Below are 23,521 nucleotides of genomic sequence, written 5' to 3'. Positions count from 1 at the left end.
GGAAGAATGCCAAAGATAGATAACCTCTACCTAAAGTCTACCTAGGGCAAATGCTGTCTCTACTCAGGAAGGATGAGGAAACTTTCATGTTTCTCTCTGTTCCATACTTCATGAACTATTTATTCCCAGGTCCCATAATTAAGGGCTACTACTATTAGTACTACCCTTCAAATATATAAAAGATTAAATATTTATGAGTTAGCTTTGGAAACTATATACCATTTATAGATTTTTCCCTAGGAAAATACGTTTTCATTTGAAGCAAAGATAGAATGGATAAATGGATATTAATTTCTACTCCTTTTTGTCCCCCCAAATAAATCTTTTGATTTTAAAGCTTAGTTTGATCATAGACTAAAGCTATGAACTAATTTCTCCCTCTAGGCTGAGGCAGGGTGGAGACACATTCTTTCTTTCTCTATAAACAAGAAGTCTCTTGGATGGCCAAATAATTAAATAAGCTAAACAGAACCACATGGAGAATAGTGTAAATGCACTGTGCTGCCAGTCTAAAAATGCTAAGTGGTTACCCCCTGGGGTCTGGAAGACCCTTCTCCTGACCTGACTGAGGTCTGAGTCCTCCAATCAGAGGGCTCATTAAAGGGACAATGCAGGAGAGCATAAATTGATAGAGAATACAGGAAGTCATCCCTTTTTCCTGGAACCAGGAACTCAGGAGGAAGAGGTCTGGATATGGGCTGTCTGAGCCTGTTGGAAGAGGAGGTGGCTGAAAGAACTAGCTGGCCACATGTGGTGCCTGCTTCTCTCTCAGGCCTGATTTTTGTGTGTGAAGTGGAAATTGAAGGGATCTTGAAAATGTCAAAGTATACCCTCTTTAAGCACTATAAAAAACATGACTGGGGGAAACCATCACTTAAAATATATGCTTTATTGAGAGAGAAATGAGGGGGAAGGGTGCTATCTCAAGCCATTGACCTGACAAATGCCCCCCAAATCACAGAAAAATATCATTATTTATAGGAGAATTCTGATACAGTCAAGCATCCCTGAAGGATTTATAACATTTTTACAATGTTTGGAGACATAATGTTGAATAGCTTTACAATTTACATTCAAACTAATTAATATATTCAAGAATTTGGAGAATAGCGTTATAGTGGGTACATTTAAGCATTTTAATATTTTTAAAGAAATGATCAGGAAGTTGGAGACAGATACAAAGAGAAGAGTTCAGGACTGGCTTATTTAGGAGGGACTGATGTGAGGATCAACCCAGCCATAGGGCTTGACCAACTGGAAGAAGTTTCAGATACAATAAGAGAGACTTCTGAGACAAAAGGGTACTGGAGAAGGGCACTTAAGATTTGATCATGAGAACTTCAGGATCTAAGACCATCCACCATAAGACTCCTGCTCCAGGCAAATTCCCAAACAAACTCCAAAAGACTCAACCCATATTTGTCCTGCTTGAAGGAAGGGACAGGATAACCTTGTCCTGAAGGGAGCCTGAAGAGAAATGGATAGGGGAAGGGAGGGTGTGATTTTTACTAACTTTTTGGAGATATTAATAACTCTTAATAACACACTAATTTCTCACTCCATACGATAAGTAACAATTATAAGATCAGTCTCCAGAGAATTTTAATTGTTAACTGTAGAAATTGAATAAGGAACTAAATTGAAATGGGCCTCCTATCCTTACTCTTTGTGGCACTAGTATCTTTACATCTCTGAATTCTAGTCTCTTTAAAAACTATTAACAAGGTTGCTATGAGGGTTTCATATAAGCTAATGTATGCCATGGAGCACCCTCAAAGTTCTTGCTGGCTCTGATCATCTCTGGAGCCATGTGTGATTCAGACCTGAAGGACTTGTACTTTGAGATGATGAACTGGAAGAGCTGATGACTCAGTGGATATTTAAAAGGGAGTGTCCTACTTTTAAGTCTCTTCCTGTCTAGCCACAAACCAAGTCTGTGGTTTCCAGCAGTTTTCCACAAAGGTTTGGTGGAGGGGTAGGATAGATAAAGTTTTCAGGCAACATAGAATGTTTGAGAGATTGAAAATTCCTGGATGTCATTGATTTGCTTGCAGGAGAGTCCTTCCTACTCTTCCAGGACTCTTGGAAAAGACAGATACCAACCAGATGATTGGCTCAAATCTGAGCCATTTTACCAAATAACCATATTGTTTGGACAGTGCAGAGGTGAGGAAAAATGGAAAATGCCTATTCAGCAGTCCTGCAAACTATTTTGTGTGTGTGTATGTGTGTGTGTGTGTGTGTGTGTGTGTGTGTGTGTGTTTTAAACCCTTCCCTTCTGTCTTAGAATTAATACCAAGAATGGATTCAAGTCAGAAGTGACTTGCCTAGTGTCACACAGATAGGAAGTGTTTGAGGTCAGATTTGAACCTATGACCTCCCCTCTCCAGGCCTGGCTTTCTATCTACTAGGTTACCTAGCTGCCCCAAAACTACTTTATGTTTCGATGAGATTTGAACCTCCCAAGGGAATATGAGTAGCTATAAATTAAATTACTGAATCCAGTCTAGCTGTGACCGAGGAAATCACTTAAACTCTCCCTTAATTCCCTGGAGAAGAAAATGGCAAACCTCTCCAGTATCCTTGCTAGGAAAACCCTATGGACAGTATGGCTCATAGGGTCAGGACAAGACCATACAACAAAAAGGTTGGAGGAAGGGTGATGAATTCACTTTTGGATCTGTTGGGTTTAAGATATCTTCTAGATATTGTTTGAGATGACTTGAAAGATATCTGGAGATTTGAGATTGGAGGTCATCAGAGAGGTTAGGGCAGGCAGGGCATATAGCAAATCAAGGGCAAATCTACAGGAGCTGATGAGATTAACAAATGAAGCAGAATGGAAGAAGAAAGCACCAAACTGAGTCCAATGTGACATGGAGAGTTAGAGGGCATGACTTGGTTGAGGATCTGGCAAAGGAAACTAAGAAAAAGTGGTCTGGTAGGTAGAGGGGCTTTTTTGTGGAGAAGGGTAAAGGCTGAGTGTCCCAGAAGTTATCAATGGTAGATATGTAAAAAACTTGGTAAACCTTAAAGTGTTATAAAAATGGCTCGAAAGAAGAAAAAAAAAGAGCATGTTTTGTACTTGATTGGTTTATTTCTTGTTTGCAAATTATTTCCTAAACACTTATGAAATATTTGTGTTCCACGTTATCAATATGTTTAATTTTTAATGGTAATCATTATCATTTTTTTAAAAACCCAAGGCCTTTTTATTTTGTAACGAAGAGCACACAGCGATATTATGGTCTGGGGGGGGAGGGTAGGGGCCATACAGGCTCTACACCACAATACTCATGCCAAGACCTCAGAATGCACTTAGTCTGGGCTCTGCAACGATCAATGAAAAAAATATACTCCTTAAAAACTTGGGAAGGAGGTGGGGTAACGAACATCCTAGGTTTTGGAGCAGGCGCTAGAGCACTTTAAGTAGCTGACGCCCCAATTTGGGGGTGTGGCGACAGAGGTGAGGGGCGGGGTCTCATCTCTGGAGCTCTCGAGAGAACTACAATTCCCAGAAGGTCCTGCGAACACGGGAGGAAGAGAGGCAGGAAGCGGCGCGGGAGGCGGGCGCCAGCAGCTGGCCCAGCCGGGTACCCCCCTCCGTTGTCATTAACTACAGCCGCCCCCGGATCTCCCGAGCCGGAGCCGGTGCTGGCGGAGAGAAGGCGGTAGCTGCGGCCTCGATGTTCTCGGGAGCTCTCAGCCTTTCTGGACCGCCATGGGCTTCGCCGGGGATGTAGGGAGCTAGGCTCCGAGACCGGGCCCTGGCGGCGGGGAGGGAGGGGGCGCTGCGCCCCGAGGATGGAGAGAGCGATGGAGCAGCTCAACCGCCTGACCCGCTCGCTGCGTCGCGCCCGCACCGTGGAGCTTCCAGAAGGTAGGGGAGCCGAGCGGAGCTGGGGGGAAAGGAGGAGGCCAGTTCAAAGCTTCCAGAGGATTGAAAAAGAACCTCCAAAGTTATACTTTTCCCGTCGGCAGCTTTTTCCCGTTTATCCCTAGTGAGCAGTGTGGAGTTGGGAGTTTGGTGAGGGCCAGGTCATTGTGACTTGCTCCTTGACCTCACTGTCGGGGTGAGGCGGTGAGGGCGTAATGGGGTGGTGGGAGTGGTGATGGTCAGAACCGATTTTCTTCTAATGTTCAGTTAGATTGTCCCGAGCTTTTAACCTTAGACACGAGATTTTATTTACTTTTTAAAATGTATTTTGATAACTATTTGGATGTGCTATAATTTGGTTTCCATTGTAACCATATGTATTTTATTTTAGGCAATTAAGCCCTTATTCTGAGAAGAGATTCATAGACTTCTCCAGAGTCCATAAGTGGTCACGTGACACACAAAAAAAGGATAAGAACCCCAGAATCAGAAGCTTGGTGGAATATTAAAGGACCTGGGTTTTTAAGGGGTTCGGAATCCTCTTTAATTTCACTGTTCTGAAATCTACCTTCTTTCCTGTTGCATTGAAGGCCAAATTGCAGAAGCACATTTCTCCCTTATGTAGAATGTTTGATTTTATTTCTAAGTTGCTAGTAGGCGGTTGTTTATTTAAGTTACTTTGTCTTTTTGAAAACGCCGATGGAGTGGTGCTGCTGCTGCTGCTCTCAATTCTTATTTACACAGGACTCACAACTACTTCTTGAGCTAGTTTGCTGGTATCCCCCTAATGATATATTCTGAAATAATCTGAATATAAATGTAAAGATTGTTATGATTGATTGCTGCATGCTCAAGAGGTTTTGAGATCCATAAATAAAGAATTTGTCAGACTTATTTGGCCTCATTGGGGAATCAGTTTTTGATGAATCTTTAGCCATCTCAAGTTACTACCGAGATTGAATAGTTTGAAGCAGCATTTATGCTAAATAAGAGAAAGTATAAATATTTGAATTGTTTTTTAAGAATCCATTCTTATTTGATCTGGCAGTGACATGGCAATTGTTTCAGAGAGCAGGTTGTTGAGTCCTCCTTGGCACAGATATCTTAAGAACAGCCCTTTAAAAAAGATGGGGAAAGAGGAAGGGAAAATGACCTTAATCATATTTAATACTGGACAACTTTTAAAGAAGTACTTCTTTCTGTTTATTTGTTTAGGAAAATAGCCTTGTGACTTGGTTAATTCAAGGGATAATAGAATTTTAGATGTCTACTGAAATGTTTTAGGTGACCATAGCTAACCATATATAGTATAGTTTATGTAAAGTTTTGTTAGTGGTGCTAAAAGGTTTTAAAGTATATTACACAATTGCCTCTTTACATATCCATTCTTCTTACTAGTTTCTCTGTTACTTTTAGAAATAATATTATGATATCAGGACTTAAGGAATCAATTTTAATCATAGAGAGAAGACAATTTGTGACCACATCATGCTGATTTTCCCTCCAATATTTTGAAGATAATTTTCTTAAGCCCCATAGCCTCTACCTTCAGTTAACAAAGACTGATTAGGACTATGGAAATTATAATAGTCCAGTTCTGCTGTCTTCTTTTTCTCTTGTAATCTGATTTCCACAGTATTTGTGCTGTTCTCTGAACAAAAAAGGTATTCAGTAAATGCTGACTAGATCACTTTCAATTTTTTAAAATTACTTTTTGAAAATATCTAAGTATAGCAGTTTTCCTTTACACATTTAGTCTGAAGGAGCACAGATGCCATGAATAAAAAATGTTATCACTGGAAACGATATTCATTTCTACTTTAGTTAGGGAGAATCAATAGATAGAATATCCCATTTATAATACTTTTAAGCCAATATTTGCATGTTTCTGGCTGGTGATATTGTTTACCATGATGTGATCTAGTTGAGTTGATAAGAGTTTGTGTTCAAATTTTATTTTAGAATGTGCACATGAAAGATAAAGAGTACTGTCATAGTATCTTGCATTGAAGAATATTTTTTAAATACATATGTTTATGATGCCATTTTGATTTAGGCTGCTAAATACTGACTATATCGTGTCTTATTTTTAATGCCTTTTTACTTTTATAAGCATTTGGAAGTATTTCTTGTTAATATTGAGTATTTAAAAAAATTAAAGTCCAAATGGCAAAATCAAAAATTAATTATTTAGTAAGGAAATTTTTGAAAATGTAAATTTAAAGCCAATAACACTTGCTAAATTGGAGTATGATCTTGATAATTTGATACATTTGTAATTTAATTTATATAATACTTCCTCCAGTTATGCAGATAATTGTGCCTAACTTCCCATTCTGTTTAACTCTTCTCCATGGCCTCTCATATATACTTCAGTAGGGATCCTTGCAACATGCTAGGGTCTTTCCATTAAATCTTTTAACATTGTGTCGATACCAATAGATTGTCTATTAGATAGCCCTTGCCTTTACCTCAAGACTAACCAGCTTCCATTTCCCTTTATTAATTCCTTTTATGATCCCCTTTATTCCATTTCTTGTATAATGCCTTCTTGGTAACATGCTGTGGCCTGTTAATGCTCATCTTCCCTTTTTCATATCCTTTTAGGTAACCTACAAAGGTGAATTCTTTGGTGACTTTGGTATTTTGTGACTTGCTTTACCAGAAAAATATGATCTTAAAAGATGGTCATTTGCTTCAGGGGAAAGATGTCATTTAAAAAAATAGCACTGCAATGTTTCCAAAAGCAATCTAGGGCCTTCTTCTAATATTCTATTCTGAGTTATTTCAGGTAAAAAAAATCTGCCCATTCTTCAATAAAAATCACTGAGGCATAACTTCAGGCCAATAACTATTTGTTAAAGGGACCTGGCCCCATTTTATGAATGGGACCTCAAATCTTCTATCTGAGATATGCCCCTTCCCTAGTACAGGTTTTCTAAATGTTAGGCCCCAGACAGTCCAGCTTACAGTACACCACAAAATACAAATTCTTATGGTGGTTACAGTGACATTGGTGGTCCCAAGGCAGTGGGTTGGGCAGATCTCTGCTGAAGCCCTCTGCCCAACAGGCAGAATTTGGGCAATCATCCAGCAGGCCAGAATCCCACCCAATGTGGGGCAGTTGAGGGAAATGACAAAGGATCAAGGGATTCCTAAAACGACTTGGAGACTTTCTATGAGTGGTCGCAGGAGTTGCAAAATAAGGGTCATTTCTTCAGACAGGATGGATAAGGGATACACCTATTACTGACTTTCGTAATGACTCTTATGGGGTCATAAGATGGGCAATGGAATGCTTATCTCCTCAAGTTTGGTGAAAGAGAAATATCAGACTGTGGAGGTCTGGATAATCCCCTTCTTCATTTGACATTTACTTATCAGGCCACATGGGTGGCGGTGTTCTAGCTGAGACATTTTGTGGGTAGGCATGTGTACTCATGACTCTTAGTATAAAGTGTTAAGCCTGATTTTTGTGGCCAAAAAAGTTTGCTAAAAGACAGAATCCCTTCAACCTGTTGTGAGTGTAATGTGGATTATTATTTATAATCAAACTTGATGGACTACATATAAATATGGACATACTGAACAGTCACTTAGTAACTGTACTAATTTTATGTTAATATTAGTATAAATATATATTTATAATAATATAAATAAAAAACATTAATACTGATTGGAAAAAAAAACTAGGGATAGGTAATTATAAACTATGGATAGATCATGAATCAATCAATCATTTTTCCTCAGATCTAGTTCATTGATCATTCAAAGTTTCTATTCAAGATATGTGTGCTGGTGGGCCAACTCTATGGGATTTTTGTCCAGTTGCTTAGTATAATCTGAACATCAGACAATTTTTATCCACTTCAGTTTTCTTGTATGCATAGTTAGGCCAAATTATCTTGAGTCCTGATTTATTGCCTCATTTAGGAGACTACCCTTTTCTAAGATTAGATACAATATGTCAGCATTTTATCATTCACAGTTAGCATCTTGATCATCTATTTTATGGGCATCCCTCTTCATTTGCATTCTGGAATGGAGGATCTTAAATGACAGAAGTATGTAGGAAGTATGTATCTCGCTGTTTTATATCTTGCTTGATAATTATCAGAATTTCATAGAACAAAGTTATTATAACTTTCAGGGAATCATGATATTTGCATGGGAGATACTTTTTTGGAGGAGATTCTTCAAGGCAGTGTTTTATGCTACAAAATTCAATTTTTTTTGTAGTCTTAAGAAACTGGATTTGTGTATTTTCTACATTTTTCAGCCAATTGTGTGTGAAGATGAGGTCTACTATGGGGAATTGCTTGTAAAAGGCCACCTCTTTTCCTTCTCAAACTTTCATTAAGAATTTACTTCTTACATATTATTCTCATTAGTATTATTTGAAATGGAAAGAGGCATCTGGATCTGTAGTTTATATATATTTGGGCCATTTTTAGAGGGTAATAAGGTATATAATTTCCCCCAAGCATAATTATCACCCCTTCTTTCAGATATCTTGTGAGTCAAGCCTTCACTAACTGCAAGATTGTATTGCTTTTTTTGTGGTCTTATGCTTATATGTAACCTAGTTCAAGTTATTTAGGCTTAGGCTTATTTAGGAATACCTTTGTGGAAGCATTGCTTTCTGTCAAAAAGCCTAAGCTTTTGGCATCAGAATGCCTCCTTGTTTCATGATAACAAAGAAAAAGACAAAATTGTCTTGCGTCCTTTGTGAACCATACTACTTCGACAATGGTAGAGTAGTTGGAAAAGGAGAGAGTGTGGGCTCTATGCACCATTCAGTTTTTAGATCTGTGGATTAGTTTTAAACCTGTTTCTAGAACTGTGGATATGCTTCTAGAGAAACTAAATCAATATAAATCTTGCCCTTCTTAGGATAACTGAAATCAGAAGATAGAATGAAGCTTCATTTTAAAAATTGCTGACTCAGGTTTTCTTTGGAGAAGCAAATAAAAAGAGTTGGTAGAATTGATTTAATCACATATCCAAAGGCAACAAGAAACCTCCTTCCACAGGACTTTTATTATTTTTTAAATGTTATATATGCATTCACAAAAAGATCTCCATGAAAACAATTATAGCTTATGTGCCAGCATCTATTGCAAAAGATGAGGAGGTAGAGAAATTTTCTAAATAATTCAGTAAGACTCTCCAAATTAAATCAGCTTTTTCTTTAATATTTTATGATTTAAATGTAATGAAATGCCCACCTAAAGGGGGAAGAGTAAACAAATTTGGAAAAATGGCTTTAGAAAGAAACAGGAGAACCTTAAGGCTTATAGCCCATATGTAAGCCTCGTGTTATATATATATATATATATATATATATATATATATATATAAAATGAATATTTTCTTTTAGTGGAGTTGCGAGGGTGCCGAGCATGAGCATAAAACACTATTACAAAAATTTAATTGATGGTATTTTAAAAATCAATTTTTAATCAGCAAAAAAGAAACCACTTTTTTCTTCCCCCTCTCCTCCCCTATAAAAAGGGTTAAAATGTTTTTATAAATTATAGTGCTAGGGCCACTTGCTAAGGAAGAAAGAAAAGTAAAATCCTTATTCCAAACATGTATAGTCAAGCAATATACATTTCTTCATTGGCCATGTTAAAAAACAATCATCTATGAGACCTTTATGTCTATTGGGAAGTAGATAGCCTGTTTCATTCTGAGTCCTTTGGATTGTGGTTGCTCATTACTCTGATTAGAGTTCTTAAGTTCCAAAGTTATTTGCCTTTACAATATCATATTCATAAAAATTGTTCTGTTTCTGTTCACTTCCTTCTATTAATTTATCCTCTTCATTATTTCCTATAGCACAGTAGTGTTTTATCACATTTATATACCATAACTTGTTCAAGCATTCTCCAGTTGATTGTCACCTCCTCAGTTTCCAGTTCTTTGCCACCTCAAAAAAAAAAAAAGCAAACATTTTTTAAGTCCTTAAGAGTTTTTTGTTTGTTTAGGATTGACCTTTCCCTTAATCTGTTCTCCTTTTTCTTTCTGTGTCTCTCTTCAGTGAAATTTCTGTACCAAAATCTATATCTGTGTGTTCTTTCTTCCTTTGACCAGGTAGGATGACAGGTAGTGAGGTTCAAGTGTTAGCTGCTCCCCTTCTCCTATTTCTGCCTTGTTATGTAGACCTCAGAGGGGACTCTTATATTATCTTTATTGGAACATAAACTATATATCCTGGTTTTGTCCCTTATGCTTGTTTATTCATGCTTACCTTTTTATGTTTCTTCTGACTCCTGCATTTTGAACTTTGTACAATTCTGAACTTTTCATCAGGATTGCTTTGAAGTCCTGTATTTCTTTTAAAGTTTCATTTTACCTCTATAGAATTATATTCATTTTTTTTCTGACTAAATTATTCTGGGTTGCAAGCCTATCCCTTTTGCCTTTTGGAATATTGTATTTCAAGCTCTCCACTCTTTTAAAGTGGTGGCTTCTAAATAATTTGTGACCTTGCCTGTGGCTCCCTGTGTACACAAACCCTTTCTGGTTGCATATAGGAAACTGGATTTTGGTTGTAATATTCTGGGAAATTTAATTTTGGAATATCTTTTAGGAGATGATTGGTGGATTCTATGTTTACTTTGCCATCTGATTTTGAGAAATCTGGGTAGTTTTCTTTTATGATTTATTGAAATCGGACACTTTTTTGTCATGCTTTTCAGGTAGTCTAGTGATTTTTTAAAAACCCTTACCTTTTGTCTTTGAAATACTGTGTATTGGTTCCAAGGCAGAAGAGTGTTAAGGGCTAGAAGAAAATAGGAGTTAAGTGACTTGCCTAGGTCACACAGGTAGGAACTATTGATTTGAACCTAGAACCTCTTATCTCTAGGCCTGGCTCTTAGTCCACTGAGCCACCTAGCTGCCCCCTTGAAAATAAGTTTGAACGTGCTGTCTCTTCTGATACTATTCCTTCTCTAGAATACCTTGAATAGTTAAGATGATTCCAAAGTAATCTTAATTCTTTCCCTTTAGAGAACTAGGCACTTTAGAACTATTAGAAGTCTAGTTATACTGTAACTAGATTATGCCTTAGTTGCAACTGCATGTTCTCTCTCTGAAGTTCTTTATTGCACATGTACAGTAGTGATAAACTAAATTTTTTTTATTGGTTTCTGCCTAGATAATGAAACTGCTGTCTATACGTTAATGCCAATGGTTATGGCTGACCAGCATAGGTGAGTACTATTTTGAAAGACTAATATAATTTTTAGAATTAGCAAAATAATTACAAAAAGACAACTTAGAATTTTAGAACTATGAGTGATCTTAGAGGTAATTTTAATTCAAAGTTTTATATATATATATATATGAGAAATGGAGGCAATGTAGGTTAGACTTGCTCAAGGTGAAATCAGCCAACATTTGTTTAAAATTTACTTCATTATGCTCCTTTAAAACTTTTTTCTTTTAAAAAAAATAAATTTGCTGTTGGAGCAGTCCAGTTAGTGGAATGATCTTAGACAAGACAGTTTTCTTAATAGTACAGATGATGATAATAGTAATAATGTAAACATTTTATATTGTGCTAAATGAGATTGTACTGGATTCAGTTAAAAAAAAAAGCCTATTGTGAGATTAGTTACAAATACAAAACAATTCCTTCTCTTAAGGATCTTATGTCTTGCTAGAAGAATGGGAGTGGGAATCCAGCATGTGCACAGAAAAAAGTGAGGGTATTTGATATCACTAGGGTTCTTTCAGATTCAGAGATTTTGTAATTAAAATATTTTAACTTTCATGGGGAAAAATGTATATGGTTCTGATGTTTTTTCCTGGAGCATTCTGAAAGTATGATGAATTATATACAAAGTGTCCCAAAACTCTTTAGTGCAGCTTTTTTTCCTTTAAGTTTAAATCACTTTAGTCATTTAAAAGTAACACTTGGGAAACCTTGTAATAACCCATTCCATGAAAATTAATGTTTGGAAGTTATCATGGGCTTCTAAGATGTATTGAGGTAAAAGGAAGTGAGTAAGTGCAGACCTGATCACCCAGAAATTATAGAAATGTAGGAAAGCATATTTTCATAAATGTATTACTTTTTTGGTACTCTGCCATTTGTGAAGAGCTGTTGACTAGAGGCAGAGAGGTACTTAGACCTAAGATGATTGGCATTTAAAATTGGAATAAAATAGCTCACCTATAGATGAAGTTGTGAACTTACCTTTAAGGTGGTAAATATAAAAACAAAAAATCAGCTATAGATTTTGCAGTAAATTACAAGTGATTCAGGCAAAATTTAGATATGAGTTAAAAAATTACATATCAAGCACGTGTTATGCATTCTCTAACCTAACTCCCTTTGCACAGAAGCTTTCATTGGTAGCAGAAACCAGTGTAGGTGGCTTCAGAGTAAGGAATATGTCAGTGTCTTAATAGTCATGATTGGAACTGTGTGGTCTCTAGCTTAATTGATTATATTATGTACTTTTTGGTAGTTATATTGCTTTGGGTAAATTTTTCCACTTCAGAGATTTATTTCTCCCTTGGGGCTTTGAATTTCTCCTTCATATTGAAGATTTGATGAGTTGAGAAGCTTTGAACTGTGCTTTAATCTTCTGATTTTCTGTTTAGGTCTGTTTCAGAATTATTATCCAATTCAAAGTTTGATGTCAATTATGCATTTGGACGGGTGAAAAGAAGCTTACTTCATATTGCTGCAAAGTAAGACATACTTGGTTTGGGCAGCTAAATGTGGTTTGTGTGCTTACGTTTTCTTGATTGTCAACATTTTGTTTGTTATGCTTTTTTGTGCGGTTATTCTGGAATGTCGTCATTGATATAACCATGAACTACTGCTGTAGACTTTGGGTTGGATCTGGATCAAGATTATAGGCTGGGTGAAATATAGCTTCCTTTTGTGATAGACTGAACAATAACCCTTCAACCAAATTTACTTTTTTTCTTTTGAACTGGAGAAATTATTAAAATTATTAAAAAATTCAAATTAACTTTAGTTTTTATTTGAAAATATGCTAACTGTAATTTAAAGTCATTGACTTTTGTCATTTATTGCTAATATATAGCTAAAGTTAGATGGAGAATACTATTTAGTTAGATTATTCTATTGCTTATTAGTAATAGAAAATTAGACTTTTGGAAAGTGTTTTCATGACATTTGTAAGTAATGATAAGTCAGTCATTAAAACAGTGTATGTACATATGCATTAATACACATTTATGTATTTTTTGGATTTGTGAACTGTGGCTAAAACAAGCTACTAGTTAATTGATATCTTAGTAGAAGTAGAATGTATTATCTTCATGGGGTAAGTGTTGGATGTTGGTGACCAGAGAGATATTTTAGTTTTTGACATTTGGATATTGAATTAATACATTTCCTTTAGTTACTAAAAGAATTTGAACTCTTAATATTGTTTCAGTTGTGGATCAGTTGAATGCTTGGTTCTGCTGTTAAAAAAAGGAGCAAATCCTAACTATCAAGATATTTCAGGGTGTACACCTCTTCATTTGGCGGCTAGAAATGGGTAAAATGATCTTCCTAAATAACTTGTTTTTCATAATATGTTTCAAAGCTTTTTAATTATCTTTACTTGGTGATTTTTGATATTTACCTTGTGAAAGTCATATAAACATATAAGTATGATCATTTTTAATGTAGAATTTTAATTAAAGATAAAATAGGTTAGAATTTTTCATATTAAGAAGTGGGGGAAAAAGCATTTTTCAGGTGCTTATTGTGTTTATCAAGCACTGTGCTAATATATGCTTTACAAATTTTATCTCATTTGATCCCCAGAAAGTCTGAGGCCAGACTTAAACTCAGGGTCTTGCTCACTCCAGGCTTAGTGCTTTATCCAATGAGTCAGGTACGTAGCTGCTTCAAGAAATAAAGAATATTATGAAAAGTGAAATGAGTATCACTAAATTCATATGGTTACAGTTTTTTTAGATGTAGTTATAGTTGAACCTAATATCATTGGACTTCTTTAGTTTTCCTTTTTGTGAGAGAGGCAGTATAGTGAGTGGAGAGAGAATTGGTCTTGAAGGCAATAACCTAGGTTCAACTCCTGCTTTGTGCACATATTAGCCAGGTGAGAGGAGCAATTACTTAATTTCTTAGGTAATTCTCTTAAGATTGGGGTTCTTGATTTTTTTTTTTTTTAGTATGATGAATCCGTTCGACAGTCTAGTGAAACCTATGTATCCCTTCTCTGAATAATGTTTTTAATTGCATAAAATAACACTCATTGATTACAAAGGAAACCAAGTATATTGGCCTACAATTATCATGATATTATAAAAACAAGTTCGGGGAGCCCAGGTGAAGAATCCTTTCTCCTAAGTGTCAGAGGAGGTGTTGACTTCCCTCACTTTGATAGGAGTAGCTTCCTCATCTGGGAGATCATAGGTTCAGTCCCTATACATTTTTTCTTTCATCTTACATTATAATGACATCACACTTTTTGAAATATGGCATTCCTATCTCCTTTCTGGAGTCTTTTACTTTCTAAACTTTACTTTTTTTTCCCCCCTGTGTAATTTAGTTAAGGTTAGACCTCAGAGAATACTCTATTTAGCCAGAATTCAAAGGAATGAATCATTCTTTTTAAGTAGATTTTTTAAATAACTGAAGCTTGCCTCCTTAAATGTCAAAAAGTTTTATTATAGCCATTTTTGGTTGAAATTTTTTTGAAAATGGATTTTTTTTGCCATTTTTAATAAAGTATATAGAATATATTAAGGAAATGACTCTGGATTGTTATAAGTAGTGTGAGACAGGGCCTGGACTTCTAATTTCATTCATATAGAGAACTCTCTGTTGAAGAAACTCTCTTTACTAATGCATGTTACTGTTTCTTCTGCAATTTATAGTTTTAATTGTTTAGGGCACAGAGAGGCTAAATTATTTGACCAGGGTCACACAGAAATGGTTTATGGTAGAAATGGGACTTGAAATCCAATCTTTCTGGCTCTGGGGCCAATTCTCAATCAGTGCCATATTGCTTCTTTATTACTATGAATATCAATGACTATACTCTTCATATTACAATTTTTTGGATAGCTAGGTGGCACAGTGGATAGCGTGCCTGCCCTGAAGTCAGAAAAATTCATCTTTTTAAATTTTAAATCTGGCTAAAGACTTACTGGCTGTGTGACCCCTAAACAAGTCACTTAATCCTGTTTACCTCAGTTTTCTTATCTATAAAATGAGCTGGAGAAGAAAATGACAAACCACTCCAGTATCTTTGTCAAGAAAACTTCAAATGGGGTCATAAAGAATCGGATACAACTGAAATGACTGAACAATAACAACAAAAATACATTTCTGTTCTTTAATCCTGTTTTAGACATGTTATTTTCCCCTTCACTGAATAATTCCACATTGCTGAGCTCTTTTAATTCTTGCATTAACTTTTTTTTTTGAGGCAAATGGGTTTAAGTGACTTGCCTAGAGTCACACAACTAGTAAGTATCTGAGGATAGATTTAAACTCAAGAAGATGAGTCTTCCTGACTCCAGGCTAAGCACTCTATTTGCTGTGCCATCTTTCTGCCCTCTTGCACTGATTTGTAAAAAATTTTCTTTGGAAACTGCTTATCAACCATCACTTGCTGCCAGTGTATTTGCTTTTACTGACATTCCTTACCTCTTCTAATTTGTACTTTTTAATGCCATGGGCCAACAAACAAGATAATGAAGCATGTGAAAATTAAGTCTAAGGAAAGGTTAAAATAGGCTCTAATTGAGGTTCTCAGAGAATTTTATTCTAAATAAGTGCAGGATTTGTGACTTTTTTGCTTGTTCAGTGATTCTTTTTTGTTTATTTCTTAGTTATCAGCCATTTTCTAGATAGTTAAAGTTGCTGGATAAGTAATATTTGGAGAAAGGAAAGTGGTAGTAGTGCATCTTAAGTTATTCTGTACTGGCAGTGAGCTTGTTACAAGATTGATTAAAATGATCATAGTGAGGAAACTATATAAAGTGGTAATAGAATTTCAGGTATTGAGTATTTTGAGGACTGAATTACTCTCTGTCCTTGTCCCTTTTCTCATAATAGTCCCTGAACCAAGTGATTGGCCAGTATTTTTTAGTAGGTCATCTGTAAGATTGTTATAATACCTATGGTAGACATTGTAAGGTGAGTATCAAGGTCAGAGTAAGTTTATCCATTGCTACATTTACTTTAGATCTCAGAAGATTTAGTCATTTTATAGACTTTTGGAGCTGGAAGGATCTTTACAGATCATCTAGTGCAAATGCCTCATATTATAGATAAAGAAACTGAGGTCAGAGAGGGGAAAGTGAATTAGGACCTAGAATCACATTCCCTGTCTTAAGGCAAGTATTTTTTTAACTTTAATTTTTAACTTTTAGCTTTAATATATCTTCATGTTTTAGATTTAAAAGATGGCAGATAGTAGGCAAGTAATAATTTTTTGTAATAATAAATTTGGCACTATATTGCTATATGGGGTTAATAATATATAGTGCATAGCTATCTTATGAAAATGTGCAGATATGAACAATTATTTCACTAAATTTTCATAGTCTAATTAGAAGCTGAAGAACAGTTTGCCTCACAGCATGGATAAAAACAAGTTCAGTTCTTTTGTCACTATAGCTGGAGATTCCAGCAGGTGACTCAGTGTGAAAGATATGGACAAGATCCCAGTATTGAAAGGCAGGATAGTTTCTGCATTAGTTTGCCAGAAAGAATCTTTTAAATATTCTTTAGAAACAAAGGATTTACAATTAACACATAAAGATGAATCATTTTAATTATTAGGTCTGTCAATATTAGACCATCTCAGTGGGAGGAGATCCTCATTCCATAAATTTTGAAGATGAGGAAAAAAGGTAGAGATAGTGATTTACATAGCAAGTTGGTAGAAGAAAATAAATTGGAATAGTCCAATTTGTTGTATTTGTCTTAAGTATTTAACTTTTTAAAATCTCTGTAGATAAAATTTAAAAGCTACTATATATAGTTTGTGATTTTTATAGAGCATAGCAGTTTATGATAAAAATTTCTAATATTGTGAAATTTAAGATAATATAATTTGACCATGTTTTGGGATATATAGTTAAGAATTTTTTTAGTACATAGTTTGGTCTTTGTTAACAAGTATCATTGAAGTAGATCACATAGTTCTAAGTCAGTTGTTTTAAGCAGATGTGCCAGGTGCAGGTTGGCTAGGTTGCTCAATGGATAGAGTGCCAGGCCTGGAAACAGGACGTCTTTGGTTCAATTCTGGCCTTTGCCATTTCCCACCTTTGTGACCCTGAGCAATTCACTTAACCCAAATTGCCTAGCCCTTACTACTCTTCTGCTTTGAAACCAATACTTAGTATTGATTCCAAGATGGAAGGTAAGGGCTTAGAAAGAAATAATGTGTCAGGTGAGGGACAGCCAGGCAAATTAGGGCTACTTCTGGTATACCATCTATTAATAGCTCTACTTTTCTCTTGTATTTGTTGTATATACCAGTGTTACTAGATTGCAGAGCATGTCGATTGGGGAAAGGATGGAGAAGGGGAAATGATAGGTGTAAGAATGGAAAGGCGGAAAGGAGGCAGGTTATGAATTATTTCAAAGGCCAGATAGGCTTTTATTCTTTTTATTTGATTCAGGGACTTATAGGGAACCCCTGGAGTTTATAGTAGGTGGAATAACATAGTTAGATCTTTAGTCTAGGAAGATCCCTTTGTCAGCTGAATGGAGAATGGATTGGAATGGGGAGAGATTTGTGGCAGGGAGACCAACCAGCAGGCTATGGTAGGCCTCCTTGCTACTTGGGGATGTTTCCTACTACTAAAGTGAGGCAACTTAATGTGGAAAGTATGTCAAATTTAGTCAGATGGCAGAGTTCTAGATTTTAACTCTGCTATTTACTAGCTGAGTTGAATGACCCATGATAAGTTGTCTAACCTCTCTGGGATCTACTTCTCTTATTTGTGAAATGGGTTTTGGACTAGATCTCTGAAGTCCCTTCCAGCTTGACATGTTGTGATTTTATGTTCTCTCACATCTGTCTTTTTCTGACAACTATTACGGTTATTACTCTAGTTTAGGTTTTTATCACCTGTTGCCTAGATCACTATAATAGACTCCTAATTGGTCTCTCAGTTTCTAATCCCTTAGCTGCCAAAACAATTTTGTTAGGGCCTAGGGACCATACCATGGTCCTCTGTGGCAAAACCAGCAATGGCTCCCTATACCATTAGGATAGAATACTTAAATTTAGCTTTTAAAATCCTCAGTATTTACAATTATTTTCCCTCCATGCAATCTCTATTTTGACTCACTGGCTGCTAGTGTTCCCTGATAATGGCTTCCACTAATCCATCCATTTTTGTCTTACCTCTCAGAACTTCTATCTACTTTCTAAGTTCAACTTGAGTTTCCTCAGTGAAACCCATTTCTAACTTGCCTTCTGTCTCTCTCCCTCCTTAGATTACCTTGTAAACACAAGGTGTATTTGAGAATGCATTGACATATAGTTATTGAGCACTGGACTTTGATTCAGGGAGACCTGACTCCCACTCCTGATGTTACCTACTATTTTGACTACAGTAAAATCTTTCCACTCTGAGCTTCATTTCATTTATCTTTAAAATGGGGAGAATAATACTACAAGTATTTCTTTGCTTAGAGTTGTGCGACTGAGAGATCATGTATTGAAAGTGCTTTGCAAATTCTTGAGCACTATATGAATGCCATGTACTAGTAATAGTGGTACTATCCTTCGGTAGAAGAGAAGGGTCTAGAGGGCAGGGGATCCTTTTTTCTTCTTCTTTGAATTCTTAGCACTTATAATATTTTGTCTATAGCAAGCACTTAATAAATGTTTGAATTATAATGATTTGTATTTTAGTAGACCGAATGTAGGAAAGCTTTAGTGTTGACTATTTTGTGGTAATTGCTTTTTGTTTTATCTTAGAGTTATATTTTAAATGTTTTGTAATTAAGAACATGGTATTTGATAAGACTATCATAATATTTCAACTGATTGAAATTTGACTATTTTAATTTAAAGAAATATTTGACTGTTGCTTTCTGAATGAAATGAAAACTTGATTATTGTCTTGCATATTGGCACACACCTGTATTCTCCTTGTGTCAGCAAGGTTAAAGTTGGCAGGTCATTTGAGTTTGAGAATTCTATATATAGTGTAGTATTTCTAAAGCCAGTTGGGTGTCCACTAAGTTCATTGCCGCCACTCACCACCAGTGAGTTGAGTCCCTGGGAATGGAGGACAACTTAATTGACTATGGAGGGGTGAACATAGCCAGCTTTGAAAAATGGAGCAGGTGGAGTAGATAGGTGATTCAGTGGTTAGAGAGCAAGACCTAGAGATGTGAAATCCTGGGTTCAAATCTAGTCTCAGATCCTTCCTATCTGTATGACCCTGTGCAAAGTCACTTAACCCTAGTCACAAAAACCCCAATTTAATGGGGGAGAAAATATAATAAAAATGGAACAGTTTAAACTTCTGTGCCAGTCAGTATTGGATTAGAACCCATGAGTGGCCACTTCCACCCTAGTTGAGAGACTTAGTCTCAAACAAACTCCAAAACAAATTCCCCCAAACAACAATGACAAAAAACCTGATTACACATTTTTCCCCCTCTAGTTATCTGTAAAGAAGACATAATGTTTTAATATGTGCAGATTTTAGAAACATTATCATTTTGTATTTCATTTTAGCTGATGTTGGCCGAGTTTATTGTTCAAGTAGGGTACTTGTATAATTATGTAACCGTATCAGCTATTGAATTGAATTTATTTCTTCACAAAATACCTCTCATTCTATAATTAGTGTATTATAATGCTACTGATTATGACATTTGTGAATGTCTCTTTTCTTCTCTCTAGTCAGAAGAAGTGCATGAGTAAATTATTAGAATACAGTGCGGATGTCAACATCTGTAATAACGAAGGACTGACTGCAGTAAGTGTTTTAAATTTTGCTGAAATGACTAGATACTTTTGAAAAAATAAAACTTAACATGATACACAAGTTTTGAAACAACTGTTTTTTATGCTTTTAAATGTTTAGAAGTGTGTTTGCAATAACTAAATGGATCATAGATATTTGAAGGCTTATTTTTCCTTTTAGATTTATTGAGGAATTTATTTCATAGAAACTTGGCTACTAATCTTTTTGTTTGCTTGCTTGTTTCTTTTTGAGTGTTTTTATTTTGACATCCTCTAGTTTTCTTTCCTTAGGTTCTGTCACTGATAGTCACTAAATCTTTCAACAGTACATTTTTTATAGGCATTTTGGGAGGTTAGACAATGGGTGTGGTTTTTTCCTCTTCTTTGTTCCTCACTGTGCTCAGGATTAGAATGTTTTTCTTTCTCCTTTTCCTGTCCCTTTCAAAATGAAGTAAGTGTAATATTCTTTGTGTGAGCATTTCCCTCCACCAAGGTCCTTCTTTGATACCTTGTGCTTTTTTAGAGTATCTCTTCTGCATTTGGTGTGTGTATGTGGCCCTGCCTATTATGGTGGGATTATTATGGGGTTCTTTTTGTTGTTGTTTTTGCCTGTTCTTCAAGCCTACTTCCCAACTTCACTCTTGAGGTTAGGTCTGGGCTCTGTCACACTTTGGGAGGGGAGACCTGTATTATTCCTCTTGCTAATTTCTTGGGGATATTAAGGATTTTGTTATCCTGGGATCTTAGGGATGGGAAGGGCACTTAGAAGATTTCAGTGTTCCCAAATTGGTCTGATTCAGGACAAGTTCTTTTTTGGCTACTCCCCAGTCTGAGCTCTGCAATTCCTGACCTGACTTTGGGTCTGTGCAAAAGTAGACAGCTGCCTGATTCAGACCCTGTCAAACAGTTTGAAAGATCTATTGACTTACAGCAGTAGGCTCTGCTTTGGAGATCCTGCTATGTAACTGAAGTCTGAGCCTACTGTTGATGGCTTCTGAACTTCTTTCTTTCTCCATACAATGACTAGGGTTTCCCACTGGGAAAGACACAGGTCCCCTTCTCACTCTTCTGGATTGCTATCTGTCCCTCTTAGTGCTATGGTGTGGGGCTCTGGAGATGCCCTGGTGTGACTGTGGGACCTACTCTTGTCTTGGTATACCGCCTTTTCCTGGGTGCAAGTGTTGTTCCCTGGCCAACTCTGGCTACCCCTTCTCTCACATCCACAGAACTTCTTGTCTGTATCTTTGTCTTGAGCTGGGAAGGACAAAGGACTCACTGTTATTTTTTTCTGGATTTCTCTATTAGGATTTGATCTGGTGCATTTTCTAGGTCTTATTAAGAACTTGTCCATATTTTCTAAGTTTGAAGAATTCATAACATGCTTCAGGGAGTTTCAATTCTGGTGAAAAAAGATCTTTGAAATAAATATGTAAACTGTATGGAAGAGATAGTTTTTATATATTTGTAATATATTAAATTAGAATATATCATAATTTCATAAATCTAAAGTAGTCAAATTTCAAGGGTTTGTTTTCTAGAAGAAGAGATAAAATGTCCCAAGAGAAAAAAGTCCCATGAGATGAGATAAAGGAAGTATCAATTTTGAACAAGAAGATCAAAGAAGGCATCTGAGGAGGTGACATTTAATCTCTGCAATGTAGAATACCTATAAGTAAAAGTAGAAATGGTAGAGAGGGTATAATATGAACCTAAGTAATGAGAGCAAATGTATGTTTGGAAGATGAAAGGCAATCTAACTTGACTAGAGTATAGAACATATGATGCATTGTAGTGTGAAAAAAAAGAATGAATCTAAATTGTGAGGGTGTGCTCACATGTTAGGTAAAGAGTTGGTTTTTATTTGGTAGACTTTGAGGTGTCATTGAAGGTTTTTGACCCGAACAATAACATCATTATTTTAATGACTCTAGAAACCAATTTAGGAGATGTAGTATAGGTTGGATTTGAAAAGGCTAAGGAAAATAAAAGATAGAACTCCTTTTAGGGGCTATCTTAATATTCTTGGCAAGCAAGACTTTGTTTTAGAAGGCAGCAGAGTAAAGTAAAAAGAACATGACTTTGGAGTCTTAAGGATAAATCCTGTCTTTGGTACTTGCTACCTGTGGGACCCTGGGGAAATAAATCACTGAACCTTTCTGGTCCTTTATTTTCTCACTTGCAAAATGAGGGGTTTGGACTGAATGGTCCCAGAGGTCCTTTCAACTATAAATCTGTGATGCTCTGCTACTATGATAATATAAACTCTGTTGGTGACAGGAAAAGTAGTAAGGTGGGGATAGATTTGAGCTGTAATAAGATTGAATCAGTAAGATTTAGCAACTGCCTTTATAAGATAAAGGGGAAAGAATCAGAGATAATTTTGGGTTTTGGCAATAAGTGGTTAAAGAATGGTGATACTATTAAAAGAGATAGGAGTGGAGGTAGCTAGGCAGCTCAGTGATTGGGAGCCAAGGACAGGAGGTCCTGCATTCAAATTTGACCTCAAACACTTCCTTGCTTTGTGATAGGACTCTGAGCAAGTCACTTAACCCCTATTGCCTTGCTCTTACTGCTCTTCTGCTGTTTTTAAGACAGAAGGTAAGGATTAAAAAAAAGAGAGAGATAGGGAAGTCAGGAGTGACAGTGTTTAGAGTAAAACTGATGAGTCCAGTCCTATGTTCAACTTGAGGTACCTGTGAGATATCCAATTGAATATCTTTAGTAGATGGTGGGAAATATGCATCAACATCTCCAGAGAGGTTGGGTCTGGAGAGATGTAAATTTGGGAATTATCTACAAAGAAGAGCCAGAAGCATAGATCATAGAGATAGGAAAAGAGTAGTCAGTAAAAAAAGTGTTAGTAACTGTGTGGAGAAGTGTCTATGTTAAGCTTGTGGGAGGAGTAAGAAGGTGCCAGTGAACACAAAGAAGGGGCCATTAGGCAGAAAGAAAACCATGTTTTATTATCTGCCCTTGGTTTCTGTATTAGAGAGGTGGTAGTTAATATTTTCAAATTTTTCAGAGGTTCAAGAAGAATGAGAACTGTGGAATGACTGTTGGATTTTGTGCAGTTAGGTTAATAGTGACTTTTGAGGAATCAGTCTCAGTAATATGTTATGAATTGAAGCCAGATTTAGAAGAATCCTTTCACAAAAGTGAATGAGCAGGGCAGGGGCATATGGAAGTAGTGAGTGCAAGATTACAAAGTCAAGAAGTTTGATAGTGAAAGGGAAAAGGAACAATAATTTAGAATAGTGGAATTGAAGAGTTTTTTTTTTTATAAGGAACACATTTGATAAGGCAGAAGTGAAGGTGGAGAAGAGCCTGAAAATAGAAGAAAGAGAAGAGATCTTTTTATTGCTAAATCTGGCTTTTTCTGAGGATGTTATCCTTGATCTTGGTAGCATTTGATGCTGTTGATCATCTTTTCTTCTTGGATAATTTTTCCATTCTGAATTTTTGTGACTATTTTCTTGCTTCTTCCTTAACTTTCTGAGCATTCCTTTCCAGGTTCCTTCATCATTCATATTCTGTTCCTTAAGTGTAGTGTGCCTCAAGGCTGTCTCCTGGGCCCAGTTCTGTTTGAACTTTCTCACTTGGTGACCATATTACTTTCCATAGGCAGTTAGTTATCTCTGTGAAGATGACTTGCAGATCTAGATTCGTAATCCTAAACTGGAACTCTAGTCTAACATCA

General features: G+C 36.1%; 1 protein-coding gene across 6 annotated transcripts in view; it reads left to right on the top strand.

Annotated features, from left to right (window-relative positions):
* The first annotated feature begins 3,747 nt into the window (after window positions 1-3,747).
* HACE1 (HECT domain and ankyrin repeat containing E3 ubiquitin protein ligase 1) overlaps window positions 3,748-23,521 on the top strand; it is a 104,880-nt gene continuing 85,106 nt past the window's right edge. For 3 of the 6 annotated variants that reach the window (XR_008916632.1, XM_001368006.4, XM_007484369.3), the window contains exons 1-5: window positions 3,748-3,880; window positions 11,040-11,094; window positions 12,494-12,583; window positions 13,303-13,407; window positions 19,762-19,837. Coding sequence is in view for 5 of the 6 variants with exons in the window: in XM_001368006.4 (XP_001368043.1) it covers window positions 3,805-3,880; window positions 11,040-11,094; window positions 12,494-12,583; window positions 13,303-13,407; window positions 19,762-19,837 (402 nt within the window). In the remaining variant the exon portion in view is untranslated. Of the gene's footprint in view, window positions 3,881-4,277; window positions 4,407-11,039; window positions 11,095-12,493; window positions 12,584-13,302; window positions 13,408-19,761; window positions 19,838-23,521 lie in introns of those variants that run through there. The other 3 variants (XM_056818624.1, XM_007484370.3, XM_056818625.1) reach the window with 3 other exon arrangements.

Source organism: Monodelphis domestica, chromosome 2 (assembly GCF_027887165.1).
Source record: "Monodelphis domestica isolate mMonDom1 chromosome 2, mMonDom1.pri, whole genome shotgun sequence".
Classification (NCBI taxonomy): Eukaryota; Metazoa; Chordata; class Mammalia; order Didelphimorphia; family Didelphidae; genus Monodelphis; species Monodelphis domestica.
The sequence above is the reverse complement of the archived record's forward strand: the minus strand, read 5'-3'. Positions and strand labels throughout refer to the sequence as shown.